At 38.0% G+C, this 19,804-nt stretch overlaps 1 protein-coding gene across 1 annotated transcript; it reads right to left on the minus strand.

The window, feature by feature from the left end:
* Positions 1-17,385: 17,385 nt before the first annotated feature.
* Positions 17,386-19,573, minus strand: LOC113094539 (SRA stem-loop-interacting RNA-binding protein, mitochondrial-like). The gene is made up of 5 exons (XM_026260116.1): positions 19,178-19,573; positions 18,397-18,486; positions 18,146-18,204; positions 17,958-18,065; positions 17,386-17,854 (listed from the first exon to the last, which is right to left on the minus strand). The coding sequence occupies exons 1-5, from the start codon at positions 19,404-19,406 to the stop codon at positions 17,786-17,788; spliced, it is 555 nt and encodes a 184-aa protein (XP_026115901.1). The 5' UTR covers positions 19,407-19,573; the 3' UTR covers positions 17,386-17,785.
* Between the last annotated feature and the right edge of the window lie 231 nt (positions 19,574-19,804).

The raw sequence follows: 19,804 nt of genomic DNA on the forward strand, positions 1-19,804 counted from the left end.
GGACCAGGAACGTCAGAACGATTGGGTGAGTAACCTTCCTGCACTGGTCCAGGCCTATAACAACAGCGTCCACAGCACTACGGGGTACGCTCCGACCTACCTGATGTTCGGGAGACATGTGCGGTTGCCGACAGACTTGGTATTGGGGGTGGCCACGTTGGAAGAGACCTTGAGTTTGACCGAGTGGGTAAGATGCCACCACCAGCGCCTTCACTCTGCCTATGAGCAAGTCTCGGGGAGGATAAATGCTGCTGCAATTAAGAACAAACAGATATATGATCGGACTGCCAGAGAAGCCCCGTTGTTACCAGGAGAGAGAGTGCTGGTACGGGACAACCGGCGACAGGGGAAAGGGAAGTTGAGTGATCGTTGGGAGTCTGTTCCATATGTGGTGCAGCACCAGCAGCGGCTGGGGCAGCCGGTCTATGTACTTCGACCTGAGGGGAAGGCTGGACCAGAACGGGTATTACATCGCAACTTGATTCGGCCATGCCCGAACTACCCTAGACCTCCCCTAGAGGCATTACCAGCTCCGACCACCTAGACGGTCCGAACGAGAGAACCAAGGACGGCCCCCCGAGAGGTATGGGGATTGGGTTGAACAACCACGTTCTAGGGACTAGAACGATTTGGCGGGGGAGGATGTCACTGGGTGACTAATCCGGGCGGAACTGTAGTGTGGGAAATATTTCCGCCCGGACCAATTTAAGTGAAACATAAGTTCTGTTCCGGTTGGCCCAAGGCGGGGAAATTATCCAAAATACATGTCAGGTGTGGGAAGAGGACGTGTTGGAAACCGATTGGAGGATCGGGAAGGATGCAGTGATATAAAAGGGGCTGGTTTATGAACAGGAGGAGGTTTTTGTTCTGCTGTTGTTCCACGGGATACGGAAGTGGCTGGTGTGGCGTGGATGTTGCGATTTACGGGCTGCAACGGAGAATCCAAGGAAAATGGATATTGGAAGTGCGGAGGAAGTTAAGTGATCGACCTTTTGTATGTTGTGTTTACCTCTTATTGTGGATTGAGTTGAAGGAGCGATCCTACGTTTGGAAGGCCCCTGAGTGAAGGAGATCATTGAATTCGTGTTGGGAGAGGACAACACTGTGCACTGGTGGGTGAAGACTTGACGAACATTTCTTGTATATTGTGGAGAGTGAATGACGGATGTGGAGGGAGACTAACCGCCTTTAAGAAAGGATTCCGACTGCATATCTCTCCGTAGCAGTGGAAAATCCCCCCCCCCTCTTGTGTTGATCTGATAATCCTCAGTGCTTGTGTGTTTACTCAGTGTTGATAGTAGTGCCTTGCGTTGGAGATCGCTGGGAAAGACGGAGAGACTCCGGTGTACGATATATCTGCCTGCTGTGGTCTGCCCTCCTGCCTTTGTCCATCTGACCCGCCCTGTCAGGACTCTGAGCCCGAAACGGGAATACACCACCGATCTTCTTTCACGGAGTGTGTGGAGTGTGGTGAGTGCTGCTATATTGAAGTGTACACACGAGAAGAATTGTAGTGCCTTTGTGGTGTGTGGTGTTTGTCCGTGGTTGTGTCCCTGGTCGTAGGAAGAGGCCTGACGGAGAGGAGTAGTGTATTGGTGGCAACCACAGTCTTTACCTTAAGTAAGCTGGAGCTCGGACGTGTTGGAGGCGCCTCTGGAGGAGGTTGGATGTCGTTGCCCACGCAGCAATCCCTGTAAGCTTTTAAATCAAAGCCTTATCCTTTTTTATCCATGTGACGTTGTGTCCTTGGCCCTGTCGGCAACCACCGGCCTTGTGCGTGTCGTCTGTGCTGTTTATTTGACGAGGGAAGCGAAGGACAACAGCCGATCCTCCCCCGTGTGCCCCCTTGTCAAGCTGGGCGGGAAGCCCAGTATTGTTTGCAGTTTCAACTGTAAGGCCCACCAGCCGTCAGTCATCGACTAAACCCGTATCTGCTTGGAATACAGACCTCTGAATATCTTCAGTGGTGAGTAGCGCATTAACTGCCCAGCCCCGTGAATACTCACCTGTGTATTGAACCCTGTACTTACATTGAGAGCTAGAACCCCTGCACGCTAACAGCTCAGCCCTGTGAATACTTACCTGTGTATCGAACACTGTACTTACCTGAGAGCTAGAACCCCTGCACGCTAACAGCCCAGCCCTGTGAATACCCACCTGTGTATGGAACACTGTATTTACATTGAGAGCTAGAACCCCTGCACGCTAACAGCTCAGCCCTGTGAATACTTACCTGTGTATCGAACACTGTACTTACCTGAGAGCTAGAACCCCTGCACGCTAACAGCCCAGCCCTGTGAATACCCACCTGTGTATGGAACACTGTACTTACATTGAGAGCTAGAACCCCTGCACGCTAACAGCTCAGCCCTGTGAATACTTACCTGTGTATGGAACACTGTACTTACCTGAGAGCTAGAACCCCTGCACGCTAACAGCCCAGCCCTGTGAATACCCACCTGTGTATGGAACACTGTACTTACATTGAGAGCTAGAACCCCTGCACGCTAACAGCTCAGCCCTGTGAATACTTACCTGTGTATGGAACACTGTACTTACATTGAGAGCTAGAACCCCTGCACGCTAACAGCTCAGCCCTGTGAATACCCACCTGTGTGTCGAACACTGTATTTACCTGAGAGCTAGAACCCCTGCATGCTAACAGCCCAGCCCTGTGAATACTTACCTGTGTATTGAACGCTGTACATACCTGAGAGCTAGAACCTCTGCACATTAACAGCCTAGCCCTGTGAATACTTACCTGTGTATTGAACGCTGTACTTACCTGAGAGCTAGAACCTCTGCACATTAACAGCTTAGCCCTGTGAATATCCACCTGTGTATCGAACACTGTACTTCCCTGAGAGCTAGAACCTCTGCACGCCAACAGCCCAGCCCTGTGAATACTTACCTTTGTATTGAACGCTGTACTTACCTAAGAGCAAGAACCTCTTCACATTAACAAGCCCAGCCCTGTGAATACCCACCTGTGTATTGAACACTGTACTTACTTGAGAGCTAGAACCCCTGCACGCTAACAGCCCAGCCCTGTGAATACTTACCTGTGTATCGAACACTGTACTTACCTGAGAGCTAGAACCCCTGCACGCTAACAGCCCAGCCCTGTGAATACCCACCTGTGTATGGAACACTGTATTTACATTGAGAGCTAGAACCCCTGCACGCTAACAGCTCAGCCCTGTGAATACTTACCTGTGTATCGAACACTGTACTTACCTGAGAGCTAGAACCCCTGCACGCTAACAGCCCAGCCCTGTGAATACCCACCTGTGTATGGAACACTGTACTTACATTGAGAGCTAGAACCCCTGCACGCTAACAGCTCAGCCCTGTGAATACTTACCTGTGTATGGAACACTGTACTTACTTGAGAGCTAGAACCCCTGCACGCTAACAGCTTAGCCCTGTGAATACTCACCTGTGTATTGAACTCTGTATTTACCTGAGAGCTAGAACCCCTGCACGTCAACTGCCTAGCTCTTGCTTTAAACTTACCTGGAGTGGAGTTGGCGGGAAATTAAGGGCTGAAGTGGAGTGTTGTCGAGAAAGGGCTGAAGAGGAGTGTTCTTGAGACTGGAATCCGTATTTGTGGATAAAGAATAGTTCGAGTCATTAGTTTTAAAGTTTCCTTACCCCTTTCCCCAAACTTTTAAACAAATAAAATTGTTACATTTTAAACTTGGTTGTCCGTCCATTCATTGGGGTGTTGTGGGACCTCCTCGAGGTGGAAGTTAGAGGGAGGAGCGAGACCCGTTGAATTGGTGGTCCGCTCCGGCCTGTGACATATATATATATATATATATATATATAATCTAAAGAACCTTTTTCGACTATGAAGAACCTTTTTTGCAGTGGAAAGGTTCCGTGGATGTTAAAGGTTTACGGTTCATCCATTAGTATAAGAGATCATGCTCACAATCTATTAAAAAGAGATTACAGAGCACAAAACATCTTATCTTGCAGTTGAAGTACCTGTGCAGCAAAAACAGAAACTTACATAACCTTGAAAGAGTTCTCAGAACAGATGTAGATAATGTTGTTTACAACTTACAGGCAAAGTGGAAGCTAACTGGTTGCTGGAACATGAAACATGGCCTACGTAAGACTGGATAAGCTCTTACCCTGTGGCAGTAGACAACAGGGGCAAAGTGAAATATATTTGTTATGATTCCACTGGAACTGGGATGTTCTGAAGGGAAGAATTAAAATAGAAAGCATTAATTTGCATGTGTTGTATTGTTCTGCTCATTACTTAGTCATGATGTAGCCTGGGGGAAATAAACACACATGAAATCTGTGGGCCTGTGATGTAAAATTTGGAGTAAGAATTTTAAAATAAATAAAACTCACAGCACTTTGACTCAGTCTTACTCAAAGTGCAGCTATTTTCACATGAGTGTCCATCTGGTGTGCACTCCCTTTTATTGACAGCTCATTTGGCGCCCCATTACAACTGATTCTGCTTTCCCCAGCCTACATCTGCCGCTCTGGCTGTTGTTTTGTATTTTTCACCACTTTGTCTTCTTTGATGAAGCCATTTTAGCTTGCTGTTTGATTTTCTACACTTAGTGTTGAGTGACATTGGGGGAAACGGATAGAAATTTCAGCTTTTTTGTTCACAAATGTCACATATCCAGTATGCAGTGCCCTGGAAAAACTCCTAGAAGGAAGTAGGAAGCCGTTTGGAACATACCTTTATCCGAAATAACAGTCCCCCTTGAAGCAACCTGGGATTAATTGCTCAGGAACACAATGATGATGGTTCAGGTAAGGGCCTATGATTTCTACAATGCTGAAAACATAGACGGAATCCCAGAATCCAGTTATGAAAAATTATATTTAGTTTGCATGTTTTTGTGTCTCAGTGGGAATGACCGGAACAGTTTTGTCTACAACACAAACTCATAATGTCTTCTAGCATAATGTGTTTGCAGCAGAACTCTCCAATGCTGCTCTGAGAGTTCTTTTTCATGAAACTACTGTTACATATACACACAGAAACTCAAAGGTTGCCAAATTAAAGGTCTAATTTTAAAAATTATGATTGAAATATATTACTATTGTACAGTAGTATTTTTCCATGTAATAATAATAATAATAAAGTTTATTAAAACAATAAACAGTATCATACAAAATCAACCAATTTTTCTATCATGTTTTCATTTGTGCAGCACTTTGCCAAAACATAAACAGAAATTGATCAAATTCGTTTGATATTATTTTAAAAGATTCTGAAATCTTTCAGTCAAGAAATGTTTAGACATCTTTTTTTATTATTTAAATTTATTTCATAGCCTACATTAAAACAGAATACAGGAAATAACAGAATTATAAGGAAAAATAAAGGAATTTGCTAAAATTAATTAATTAATTAATTAATTTAACCAGATTTCATAGGGCACTTTTCACAAATCGCTTCATGCGAGGTTCAAACCAGCAAACCTATTCTATTTACTTACTATTCAGGATTCACTCCTTCAACTGTTACGTTCAAATCAACTTTCCATGTCATAAAGCTTTTCTAATGACTGGCTTTTCTTCTATTCCAGCAAACTAAAGAAGTGGTCGTAAAAGCGGAATCGAATAGCGGAATCGAACCAAGCCTTTCATTCAGTTCCTTTAGTCCGTCCTCTCTGACATTGCAACCCCTCACATGTCTCCTCCTATAACGCCTGCACTTGTCAGCATGTCCATGATGATCTGATATGCATTATTCATTAGGGCTAAGTAAGCTACATTTAATTTCCAAATCAGCTGCTCACATTCCCTTTAATGATATGCTAATAGCTAAGGAGACTCAATTCCCTTAGCAGCAGTCCCTCAGACTGGGAAAGTGTTTAGGATTGCATAATCATGCCACGATAAGCGTCGCATTAGCCTTTATGTTTTCCTGTCTGCTGTGTCCTGTTCTATCTCAGTCAGCAGAGTAAGCAGAACAATTATCTCTGGAAAACATGAGGTCCGTTAGTGCACATGCATATATGTGCAGAGCTAAGAGTTTTTTTTTATTAGCTTATAGGTATTAAGCTTCAGGAAAACACACTTTGTACACCAAATATATCTTGCTTTAAAGTGAATGGAAGCTTGTAATTCAAAGGCTAATTTACATTTCAAATGACGTGGCTTTGATTTTAGCCTAGCATTGTTACAAAACGTTTGATCTTTTGTACTAGCCAGTATTCCACCACACCAAAGGTGTTCAGCACATACGACTTTCTTTTCTTTCTTCACCTGATCCTTTTCTTTGGCATTAGCCTCTGGAGAGATAAGAAAAATACCTTTTTTGTTGTTGTTCTTTTCAAATATTTTTTTTCACAATTTTTTCCATGAATAATCACCGTAGGTATCCCAAAATTTGTTTTAATAAAAAAATGTTTCTCTCCAAAATAAATGAATAAGTAGATCAACTGAAAAAAAGAAAAAAATATTTGATTGGAAGAACCCCCCCCACCCCCCAGCTAGAGGACAGAAAATGATGAATGATTCATGATTATGAACCCAGAGAGAGAAAAGAAACAGGATTGGAAAACAACACCGGTCAGATTCAAACTAAATTTAATAATATAGTGTTAACAATTTAATCCACAGTACATTTATTCCAATCAGCAGTTTCCAAACTTACTAGTCCTTCTAACTTTCATAAGGGCAGAAATGAAGTTCCTAGGGTTCTCACTCAGAGCTAGGGAAATGAATATATGGCTCATCCATATGTTCAGTTTTCTTGGCTGCAGCAAACCTATGAACTGATGAGCACAGCATTGTTCCTCCATGTGTGCAATCCACTTCTGCATCCTTCATATTCTCTTTATTTCCCAAAAGTCATTTCATTAGTTCAGATCTGGGGATGATGAATGGTACCTGTTGCACTTTGCAAGATACTTTCTTACCTTTTATAATGAACAGCGCAAAAACCTTTGTTACTATCGTCCTCTGATGCAAATGTTTGCGACTAATGGAATACGATGCCGATTTATTACTTTAACGCATCAAGCACAGAAACGGGTCTTCCCATCCTCAAGTGACCTTTAATGACAACTAACCAAGTCGATGGAAGTGCAAGACACAATTTCAAGCTAAATCAAAGAGAAAATCATGACCATCGGTGTTTACAAAATCAATTTTATGCTAACTTCAAACCCTGGCTCATTTGCATGTCCGCAGCAGCTCATCTTCCTGGCTGCGATGAAAATACAGTATCGGTGCCACCTAAAAAACGATGATGAATTAGACGTCTTAGAGCACGCCAGAGCTAATGATAATCCGAAGGCGAAAATCTGAGATGACCTTCAGAGAGTACCTGCACATTAATCATCCAGTGATATGGCCAGCATTTCATTACCGGCCCCCCTATGATAGGTGCTTTGCTACACGCCTGTGATCAATTATATTATCGCGATTAACTTGGTAGTCCAGGTTGGTGGCGGAGCAGAGAGACTTGTGGGTTAGAACGTGGTGTAACAGGTGGCCTTGTCAATAAGGCTGCGAGCCCAAACACACACGTTGCATAAAACTGTTATACTGAAGTGCAAAGAATCACATTTATGGACTTGCCAGAAACCAGTCAATCCTTCAGGAGAAGAAAAAAATTATTATAGCACCTCAGCCACATTCTGTTAGAGTGGCTGTTTCTGATTTTGTTAAAGTCTCGGCCAACAAACACTGCAGGCTTGTTTTTCTCCCCAATACTAAAAGCCAAGATGCTGACTTACTTGGGACAACATCCTGTGCTAGGAACAGATTAATCATTTAGACAAGGAGGAAGGGAATGGTTCTAGAGTGAAAGTGAAAAGAAGGGAAGTGGGAAAAGAGTGCTTTCTCACATGTGAGGGTTTCCCCTTAAAAGAATTAGCCAAGCCAAACTCAATCCAAATTCCATTTTTCCCACAATCAGATTACTGTCAATTCTCTTTCTTGCAGCTCACCAGAATCATGAAGTCTCGGCTACAGTGCAGCTAACATCAATGTGGTGCCACTTCTGATTTTTTTTTTTTTTTTTTATGTTCAAGGATAGATCACAGAGTCTGACCCAAAGCACACCCCCAAAATCCCACTTTTTGTGAGTAACTGGACCCCCGGGGCCAGCTGGAGACCAGGTTTGAGAACTAACTGTTTCAGTAACCTTATCAATGTAGTCTTTAGCAAAGATAACATGATGGCAATGACAGAAAATCTCCACCAATGTCCTTTCTGCTTCTGTGAGCTATAGCTGTTCTAACCCTGTAATCAGTCTCTCAGACCCTGGTAGCGCTCCGCTTCAGCGGGAGGGTCATGAGGAGGGCGTTTCAGCTTCTCTGGGAGAAGTCGTGTGGAATAAGCCCTCGCTGAAGTCTAATCTGCTGTGCAAATGCTCCGTGAGGGCTGGTCAAGGGCTTTGAGACCTCTGCAAACTATCATACTTGTACACACATAAAGAAAACATACAAGTGAAACATACAAAGATGCACTTACGCAAACAAAATACCACCAACAACAGAAAATTAACCTATAAACAAATCATTGTTCAGACAAACTGAATAGAGGATAATGCTCAGTCATCCTTAAGTGAAAAATCACACAGTCGACTGTGATAACAGCCTTGGATAACTTTAGAGCAGGTTTAAGGAAAGTGATCTGCCTTTTGCCAAACAGACCAAAAAAATTATCTAGTTTGAACAACTGGCTATCTTATAAACCAGGCCATATGGGTATAATATATATATATATATATATATATATATATATATATATATATATATATATATATATATATATATATATATATATATATTCACAATATTATCTGAACATTATCGGAATTATTTACCACTGCATCTGTCTGAAAAAAATAAATAATAATGCAGTGATTGAAATTTAATTATTTTCAAAGCTTTCAATGTATTATTGTTTATTTGTTTATAATCTCTCCACAGGATATTTGGTGTTATTTTCAAACAAAAGGTTTTGGTAAAAGCAGTGCAAATGTTCAAAGCAAAATTCAACAATGCAAATGTGCAGTAAAATTTGCAAAAGTTAATATTGTAGCTATTTTGAGATTTTTTTTATTTTTTTATTTTGCTTTACAGTCTAGATATCCGGTTCGCGAACGAATCATTCAGTTCACCAAATCGAACTGAATCGTTTTAAACGGTTCGCATCTCTAATACGCATTAATCCACAAATGACTTATGTTAACTTTTTTTTAAATGTGGCTGACACTCCCTCTGAGTTCAAACAAACCAACATCCTTGAAGTAATGCATGCACTCAAACAGTACACTGACTGAACTGCTGTGAAGATGAACACCGAGCCGAGCCAGATAACGAACAATAGACTGACTCGTTCACGAGTCAAGAACCGGTTGCATCAGTGTTAGGATCACCAGTAGTTCTTTCGGACAGTTCGATTCAATAAACCGGTTGAAGAAAACGGTTCACCGGTTCTTTTGCGCTCGACGTAATGGCGTCATTGGCGATGATTGCCCTTGATTCAAGCCTTTTTACCCGCGCTCATAACACTAACACAGAATCAGTTGGAATCAGAATCAGTCGTTTTTGCTATTTTTGGACCAAAATGTATTTCCGATGCTTCAAAAAATTCCAACGGACCCTCTGATGTCACATGGACTACTTTGATGATGTTTTTCTAACCTTTCTAGACATGGACAGTAGACCGTACACACAGCTTCAATGGAGGGACTGAGAGCTCTCGGACTAAATCTAAAATATCTTAAACTGTGTTCCGAAGATAAAAGGAGGCCTACATGTCTGGAACAGCATAAGGGTGAGTTATTAATGACATAATTTTGCTATTTGGGTGAACTAACCCTTTAAGTATTGTTTTATCCCAAAATGGGTTATTACACACCAGTTCAGAACCACTCGTTTACAGACAGGATTCTGACACATTTCAACACTTCGACATTAAATCTATGATAGTGACACAATGATTCACATCATTACAGACTGTTTAGAGGGTAATCCATGATAGGACACATATCCTCTACTCAATAAAGACCCCAAACCGGGAAGGAGATCAAGGTAGACTATCTAGACTATTTTCTGAGCAATGGGTAGAAAAAGTGCCTTTTACAGCAGAGCCTCTCTACGCCAGGGAAAACAGATTACATTCGTTTGTGCTCCGATGCCCGTCTGTCAGCGGCAGCGCCTGGTACACCTGCCCTCCAACTTTGAGTGCATGCATTATTCAGCATCACTACAGCTCTGCGTGCCACCGGTGTTGTCGTCTAAAACTGCGGGCGTCCATGTGCCGTAATCAAAGCAGGCCAGAGAGCAGCTTGTCTAGCTGTGATATCCTGCAGTTCCTACATGATAGATTTTAAGAGACTTGGAGGGGAGGGAGGTGGCTCTAGTTTCCAGAATTCACATTCAGTTTTGTGGTTCAGGCACTTTAACTGCTGCTGGAAGTTATTTTAAACTCTCACTGCAAAGTGTAAATAAATATTAATAATAATAAAAATATAATAAGTAAACAAATCAACAAAAAAAAATTAAAATTTAACATTAAAAGTTAATATCTATTTCAGAAGCTATTATGTGTGATTATATGTTAAACTGCATATTTTTTATTTTATTTTATTATTTGCTTTCAGTATAGTTTTATCCCAAAATTGGTTATGAAGTTCAGAGCCACTCATTTATCAATTTAATTCATAAATGAGTAATCTTTTAATTTACTTAATAAACATAATAATAAAAAGTATAATAGATTATAAATATCCACGATCAATAATATTAAATGTTTAGTTAAATACTTAAATTACGAAATTGTATGCAATCGGCACTGTCTGAGACCAATAAAAATTATGAATTAATGCCAAGAAATGTCCATCTGCTTGTCAGCATGGATTTATACATAAATATATTGAGTGAATTCATTTACATCATTAAAAGCATTTGTCAGCTGAAACTAATTATCAAATGCCATTTTAATTAGTTTTAAATTACATTTTAACGAACCACTTACAAGTGCCAACTCTTTAAATGGCTCCTCCACTTCAAAAAGGAAAAAAAAATGGAAACAGCGTCTGCAACAAAATTTATTTTAAAAGTTAGAAATCAGGTAAGGCACTGCAGGCTGGAGTTTGGTTGACGTTGATGTCGATGGTCTTCCCAAAAGCAGGTAACAGATGTTAACTATCTCATCTGGCTCTCACTTCTGGGCTTCTTTCAATGGAGCCTCACTGACATTGCAAAGAAAAGTGTTTTCCTTACTATTTATAGAATACATTATCAGGAGACATCAGCTGTTAAAAGGACCAAAAGCATCTATATTAGAAACACCAACTGTGGCCCCCTGTGATTTCTCGCTCCCCAGGAATACTTTTTTAGTCCATTTTTCCACCTTTGAATGCATGCATATCTATCAATGTAATATCCAACAGCAAAGATTATATGACGGAAGCTAATGGACTCAATGGTCAAAACATCTGTCAAATCACATTAAGAGACCAAACTGATTGCTGTAAACATAAGCATAAAGGCTTATGTTGAATGATATGGAAATAAATCTAATTAAATATTAAACTTTAAAGCCACTTTTCATCTATTTAATGTTTACTCATTTGTCACAATAAAAGACATCTTCAAAGACATTAAAATAAATTGTTAGCCTTAATATATAAACATTCTTAAAACCGATCATATTTGAATGCAATTTAATGATCTGTTCAGCTGAATGGGTTAAATTATTTATTCTGTTTAATGAGCTGTTCACTATGGCATAGAATCAAACATTATCAATTTTTTTTTTTTTCACAATCTACTCAATTCTATTATAGGCAAAGCAAGGCATGCAAGTTTATTTATATAGCACATTTCATACACAACGGTAATTCAATGTGCTTTACATAAAATAAAATATAATCATAATAATAATAATAAAACAAGGAATTCAAAAACTTTGAAAATGGTAAAAAAAATGTATTTAAGAGGTTTAAAAGGAGTTTAAAACAGTTAAGAATAGAAAATGATTATATCAAATATAGTGCAATCAGTTCAGACATTGCACAGTGCTCATTCAATAAATGCAAAGCTAAAAAGATGAGTTTTGATTAGTAAAAAATCTAAAAATCATACTAATCAATTGGACAAAATCTTTGCAACACCAAAAGTAGCATCCTCAACATAACACTATTTATATCACTATTTATTTGCCATTTCACTTTAAAACACACTTCAATGCAAAGTTTCGGGGTCTGTGTTTTTTTTAAGATGTCTCATATATTTGTTTGATTGAAAATACAGTAAAAACAGTCATTTTGTGAAATATTAAGTTTATCAATAGACCAGTCTTTAATGTCACATGATCCTCCTAATATGCTGATTGGATGCTAAAGAAATATTTATTATCATTATCAATGTTTAAAATAGTTTAATTTTATTTCATATATCCTCGCTGAAAAAAAAAGTATTATTTCTTTTTTTTTTTATTAAACGGCCATTCATGTTAACATGGTAGTAAATCTAGAATCTCAGCAATCATTATTACGTCACATAAAAGTGAGTAGTGATTTAATAGCTGAGATGGAAAGCACTTGGTATGCACAAAGAGCAGGTGGTCTGGTCTGCAGAGAGTAGAGGCATGGTTAACTGTGTGAAATGCCCCTCATTACATGAGTCACACGTTGTGGCCATTACAGAGCCACAACACCTGGGAGCTCCCCCATGATCCCTTACACTGTTCTCATGGAGCAATGAGACATGCCGGTCCTTCTGGAAAACATCCACTTCCTACCAAAAACCCTCCTCCCTCACAAATTTTAGCGCTGAAACATGAAAATGTGCAAATGTGGTAATACCAAACTACATGTACATCTCATTCCACTCTCTAGTTCCCTGTAATTTGAATTAGTATATTATAAACATGAATCCGAAACACTAGCCAGAACCTTGATCCACTAAACACTGATGATTCAATTACCTGCAACATGATTATGAGGTTAAAATGTAGTTGGTATTTATTAATATAGATAACAATCTGTTTGGTATAATTAATTATTCAAAAGTAGGAAAAAAATGCCAAAAAGTTCAACAATATCTCCAGTTATTAAAATGCATACACAAAAGTGATATTGTGTGCCACAGTGTTATTGTGTTACAATGACGTGTCAGATTAAATACTGAACTAAATACTATGGTACTATATGATTAAAATATTCAATAACTATGGTTTTGTCACAGTACTCCATGATAATGCAAAATATACAGTGGTTTTACTATGGCACATGTCCTAAATATTGTGCTATGGTAAATATGCAGAGAATCATGGTATTAGAATAGTATCATATCCAAAAAACATGGTAATATCACAGTAGATAAACGACCCCGCCCTGCCCCAAAGATGTCTAGGTCTTCACTATTTCAGACTTTTAAACCTGTTAATTTGTACAACTGTCCAGAATGCAGAAAAACAGTAACTGGAACAAAAAAATATCTAAGTAAGAATGATCCGAAACAACCTGAGATCAGTGAACTGAATCGCCAAGTGAGAGAACAATTAGAAGCCAAATCTCTCCTCTATATTAAATCAGGGGCCTGCATTAATTCTAATCAGTGTGTGTAGCCAGGCTTGACTGCGGGCCACGAGGGGGAAGAGAACAGCACCCTATCCTCCACAGCCGGGCCTGGCAGAGAGTGCATCTGGCTCGGACCCTGCTCTTCAGGGTTCAGCGCTTCCCTCCAGTGGCTCCCATCAGCGCTCAGACTCACACACACAGGTGAGAGACTGCAACCTTTCCCTATTCCAGCTGTTTAACTGTACCTGACGGAGCTTTTCAAATGGCCTTTAGACACAGGGGTGGAAATGGCAGAAGAATTATTGCCTGGCATTTGCAGCTATGACCCTACCAACAGCAAAGCAGATTGTTAAGAGTGGTTTAAAAAAATAATAATAATTTAATGGTGTGTTTTGAAAGCACGATCAATGCATCAATAATGAGACTTCATGTTGATCATTGACTTTCATGTCATCATATTAGATTGAAAAATGTGCTGGCTTGGATGACATTTATTAAAATATGATTGCTTATTAAAACTACATGTAATTTAAGATTGCATGTACACACACGATATAAATGTGACCCTGAACCACAAAACCGGTCTTAAGTCGCTGAGGTATATTTGCAGCAATAGCCAAAATACATTGAATGGGTCAAAATTATTGATCTTTCTTTTATGCCAAAAAAATCATTAGGACATTAAGTAACAATTATGTTCCAAGAAGATATTTTGTAAAAAATCTTACTATGAATACTTAAATTTTGATTAGTAATATGCATTGCTAAGAATTCATTTGGACAATTTAAAAGGCAGTTTTCTCAATATTTTGATTATATTTGCACCCTCAGATTCCAGATTTTCAAATAGTTGTATCTCGGCCAAATATTGTCAGATCCTAATAAACCATACACCAATGGAAATCTTTTGATTTAACTTTCAAATGATGTATAAAACTGAATGTACATAAATTGAACCTTATGACTGGTTTTGTGGTTCAGTGTAAGATTGTGATTTAAAATTATGAAGCCTGCAACAAAAAAATTATTATGGGTGAGTGGAATATTACAATAAATGTTCCTGAAATGCACTCTGCTTACAGTATATCATCATATACCCATACATATTGTGGCTCCTGGAACAATGCAAGTTGTTCAGGCCTTTTCTGGATCTCTTGGTAGCAAACCAAGCAAATCATAGAAGCAACACATATTTAGTGCACTCTATGGCAAAAGTACTCCATCTCTACAAAAATCATTTTACAGGACCAAAATATTCCTTTCTCGAAATGAGGATTTTCAAGAAAAATGTCAATGTCAGAGCCCATGGACCCCTACTTTTTTTGGCTACACTCCACTTTCCTATAAAATAAGTACAAAAGCAATGAAAAATGAAATAAAAATTAAAACCGTCCACACAGCAGACATTCCTAGATATAACCTATCACCATCAAGACAAAAAGTTTTACCTTTGATTTGACAGCCCAGTAGTCCTCTGTCGTCTGTCCCATATTGGACATGTCTGAGAGTGGTGAGGTAGTCATAACTGATGACAGCCGTCTGAAAACATTTTCATCTCCGAGACAAAGAAAAGTGTGAATAAAAATCTGCAACCTGAACACACAACAAAACATTTAAAATGTACAAACCTGAACACACAACAAAACATTTAAAATGTACTGTATTTGTATTTTTTTAATTCATTTTTAAGTAATTCACCTGACTCACTGCGAATCAAATTCAATACTTTTTAAAATCATTTATAGAAAAGTTATTTAAAAATCTAACTGTTCATTTCTGTAAGTTAATACATCATAACTCTGATTCACAAATTCAAGTTATCACTCAGAAACACTAACATACTGTGAAAATCTTAACATTTAAAATACTGTTAAATAAAAGTGATCTTGTGTACCAAGTCACAGCAACGTGTCAGATCTTAATATCTTAATATGATTTTAATAATATGGAACTAAATGATTACCATGTTTATTTACTACGGATTTAGCATGGTAACGTTACTCCAAATTACTGCAAAATATTCAATGGTTTCACCATGGTACATTTAAAAGAAAAATAAGAAAACTGTGAATAAAAATCTGAACACTGGGCAGGACAATACATTTAAAACATGCTGTATTTGCATTTTACTTTTGATATTTTTTCACTACATAGTTTAGACAAAAGAAATCGAAACACGAGTGAAACGGTTTCATTTATAACATCAGTCTGTCTGTGTAGTGCGGTCAGCTGATCACAAATAATGTTTATTACAAAAGCGCTTGCGTAACACTCAGAGAAAATATAACAAAATAACAGCCAACGTTTTATTGTATGATGTCTGAGTTAAGAACTGTGACTAATTATGTATTTTCAGAGAATTATAGAACAGCTGACTGATTTACCTTCATTGGCTGTCATCCATCCTCTATCCGGCGTATCTGTAGACAGTAGACTACGCAACGTGCGTGGAGCGCAATGCATCGTGGTTATTGTAGTTTACAATTAAATACAATCGATAGTGAAAATACCATAGCCTGTATAAAAACAATACTCATATATGCCATTTAAAAATTAAATTAACCATAAATATTAAAATATGAAATATTTCAAGCTGTTAATATATTGTCAAGCATGTATTCCATGTAAGAAACTAACACAGCTGTGATTTATTTTCATAGCTACACAAATATATTCTCATGGTTGAAACTTAATTTTAAAATTTTCAGGTAAGTACCACAACATAAAATTATGGTAAGTGGATGTAAGTGACAATATCCCTTTTATTTTAATTAAATTATATGACTGAGCAGATGAAAAAAAATAAAATAAAATTCAACCACATTTTTCTTACAGGGAACCTCAGGCAACAGATCTATTTTAAAAGGTAAACACATTATATACAGTGTTTCTTTCAGGTGAAGAGGACAGGACAGGGTGATGGAGTGTGACAAGATTTAAGATGACATGAGCTCAGACAGATAATGTGATCGGAACATTAGCAAAGTCAACCTAGATGCAGCCTTGAATAAACTCTAAATAAATTAACAGCACTGATAAAAATGTCTCTTTGCATTTACATAACATACATAAAACACTCAAGTTATCACTCATCTATTATGTGCAAAATAATAAGTAATTAAAGCTAGATTCCTGCTATTTCTGCACTGCTAGTGTCATCTAGTTAGGGGAAGGACTAGAGAGAGTGAGAGAGAGAGAGAGAGAGAGAGAAGAGTTCATATGCAAAAGCCTCCAAGTGCTTTTTAAAATTACCTTGCCATTTAAGTAGCAGTGTATTGAACCTAAACATATAGGAGCCTGATACAAATACTAATTTTAGAAGAACTTAAAAGCTTTTGCATCTGAACTCTTCATATGTGTGTGTGTGTGTGTGTCTTCAAATAAAAAAATCTGCAAATGCCTCTCTCATGCATCATGCCTCCAACTAAAACATCACAAACACAGCTCTTAAGGGGTCTATTAAAGTGAAGTCATGACTCATCAAGTAAAAGTAGTCTACTGCCTTCAATAAAAGATCCAACATATAAGGAATAATTTTAACTTGAAGTTTAGCTTGCCTGCGGAAAAGAAACTCTGCCACTTTGTTTTATAGATGAAACCCAAATCGATGAATTATATAAAATGTCTCTAGTTTGTAAAAACACTGTCAATATTTGCATTGTGTTTGAATGAGCCGTTTTAGGGGGGTGTGGTTGACTCTTAACTTTGATAAAGAATATCTCTTTGGATTTGAGACTTTAGTCTTCCAAACTTTACAGATCTTCTCCATGAACCAAGAGCTTGTAACACTCCAAAGCGAAAGAAAAACTTAAAATTGCAACATATGACCCTTTTAATTATTGTTTGCATTCAAGATGTGAAGAGTTTCATCCAATAAACCAAAAATATTCTTGGAAATTTTTAGAGAGCACTTTTAAAGTTTAGTAAAAGCCAAAATGCTGAAATACACACACAAAAAAATGAGTAGACTGACAAAGAAAAGCCATCTTTAGCCAACACAGCAAATTACTTTACAATCTTTTATTATTATTATTATTATTATTATTATTATTATTATTCACATTTCATTAAAAGTTTGATTTAAAAAAACTAAATAAAAAGAAAACAAAACTAAATAAACACTAAACAATACAATAATTCAAACTCGTTAGGCTTCTGAAAAACAAGTGTGCCCAGTGAGGAGACATCCACAATAAATACAATACTGTGTTACTGAAGACACTTGAAATCAGATCATTTCTGATGTCCTCTTCAGATATCTTCTGCTTCTTTGTTGGATTTTTTTCCAGAAAACGGCTTTCTGTTTTTTTGCACTTGGAGCTGCATTTAAAGAAAAAAAGAAAATTAGATTTTTGACGCAGATGTTCAAATTACAGCGTTTACCAGATACATCTAATGGCCAATTCATCTAGTTCCTGCTTACCTTTGCTCCTTCAATGATGTGAGGATCCTTTTGTAATGCATTCTGCAGTCCTTCCTCAGTAGTAAACCCAATCCAGCAAAACCCTCTATGAAAACCTGTCTCTTTATCCTGTTAGACAAGAGAGAAATCATCTCAGCAATACAGGCTTTTAACAAGATGAAATTAAATCTTAGTGTATTCTTACTTACAAATGGCAGTAGACACTTCTTCACCTGGCCAAACTGCCCAAAGTATTCTTTAACTTCCTCTGAAACCAGACACAATAGCAATAACATACATAAGACAATGATCTGTTGTACATACAAAACATAATTATGTTCTATTCTATCTAAGATGCTTCGAAGTTAAATAAGGATAATGACTTATTTAATTTACTTAAACTTATAATATTAATTTGATCTGATCTAATACCATTGATTAAATCACATCTTCTACTTACTCGTTGCGATGGTCCATGGTACTTTTGACACAAATACTTCAAACACCTTCTTGCCTGCTGCTGTGGCCGCCATGTTTAGTCCTTGCGAAGCTGACGGTGACCCCGACCACGTGACCAGAAGAAAATACAATATTTCATTAATCTACACAATTTATAAACTTTAAATATTGCATTAAGGTACATTTTAGGTTCATAATTGTTATTTTGTTTACGTTACATAATAAATATATCTAAATCAAATCGAAGATTTACATTGTTTACGTCAAAAGTAGAAAGGTCAAAATACGACGGCAAAGATGGCAGCCTCCATAGTGGAGCATGGAGAAGATGCTTTTAGAAAGCTGTTCAAGCGTTACAAGAGGAGAAATCCTCCTCCAGACTTCAGTGAGGTCATTAATTTCTCCAAACCTTGTAAAGACAAGGTGAGCCATTCAGATTTGAAACAATATTTTTATATTCATTAACTTTGAAATAAGTCTTTCCTAAACTGTGTAGTACAGTATTATTATTATTGGAATTAGTCAGTTATTAGATCATTTGATTACCTGTATAAACCAGACCTTCTAATGAAAAGGTGAGCCATTCAGACTTTTTATGACATTATATTTATCTTTACCTAACTGTGTATATTATTGTTATTTTAACCAATAATTATGTAATGTATGACTAATTTGGCTGTGATTTATGTTTATTGACTGGCATCAAGTATAATGTTACAGAACATAAATTATTTTTTGGGGGGGTTTCTAGTCATCAGAATTGCCTGTTTTTAGGTTTTTACCTGTGAACTTAACTCCACTCCTGAGGAAGATGTTTCCAAAGCTGGTCTTTTGCCGGAAAAATACTGGAAGGCATTTGGTCTTCATGGATATCCAGGTTTGGTTTATAGTCTGGTGGCAGTTTTGAATAACGAACAATCTCCAGATGAATGTTCTCCAAACTGTAAAGGATTCTATTAGTATGCTTGAAATGATCAAAACATGTTTACATTTTTCTCCTTGACATGTCATAATTGGAATCCTCCATTTCTTCCTGTGAACTATGTTGTTACTGTTGGAATGTAGGGTTTATCTTTATATCCAACCCGTTCCTGCCGGGTTCTCAGCAGTACTGGGTAAAGCAGTCTGAAGATCTATCCACAGAAACCCAACGTGTGTAACCTGGATATTAGGGGTGCTCCGATCACGATCGGCCGATCGTTAATGCACATCTCATCAGTAAAGCCGGTTTTCTAATCAGCGGTTAATTCCATCAGGTGCGTGATTTCACATAGAGCAGCTGTTACTACACAGAGCCGTTGTTAACTGAGAAGATGGGCCAATAAACGCTGAAAATTAACGTGATTTGCGCATCTTCTCTATTAACAACGGCTCTGTGTAGTAACAGCTGCTCTATGTGAAATCACGCA

Source organism: Carassius auratus, unplaced genomic scaffold (assembly GCF_003368295.1).
Source record: "Carassius auratus strain Wakin unplaced genomic scaffold, ASM336829v1 scaf_tig00215406, whole genome shotgun sequence".
NCBI classification, from domain to species: Eukaryota; Metazoa; Chordata; class Actinopteri; order Cypriniformes; family Cyprinidae; genus Carassius; species Carassius auratus.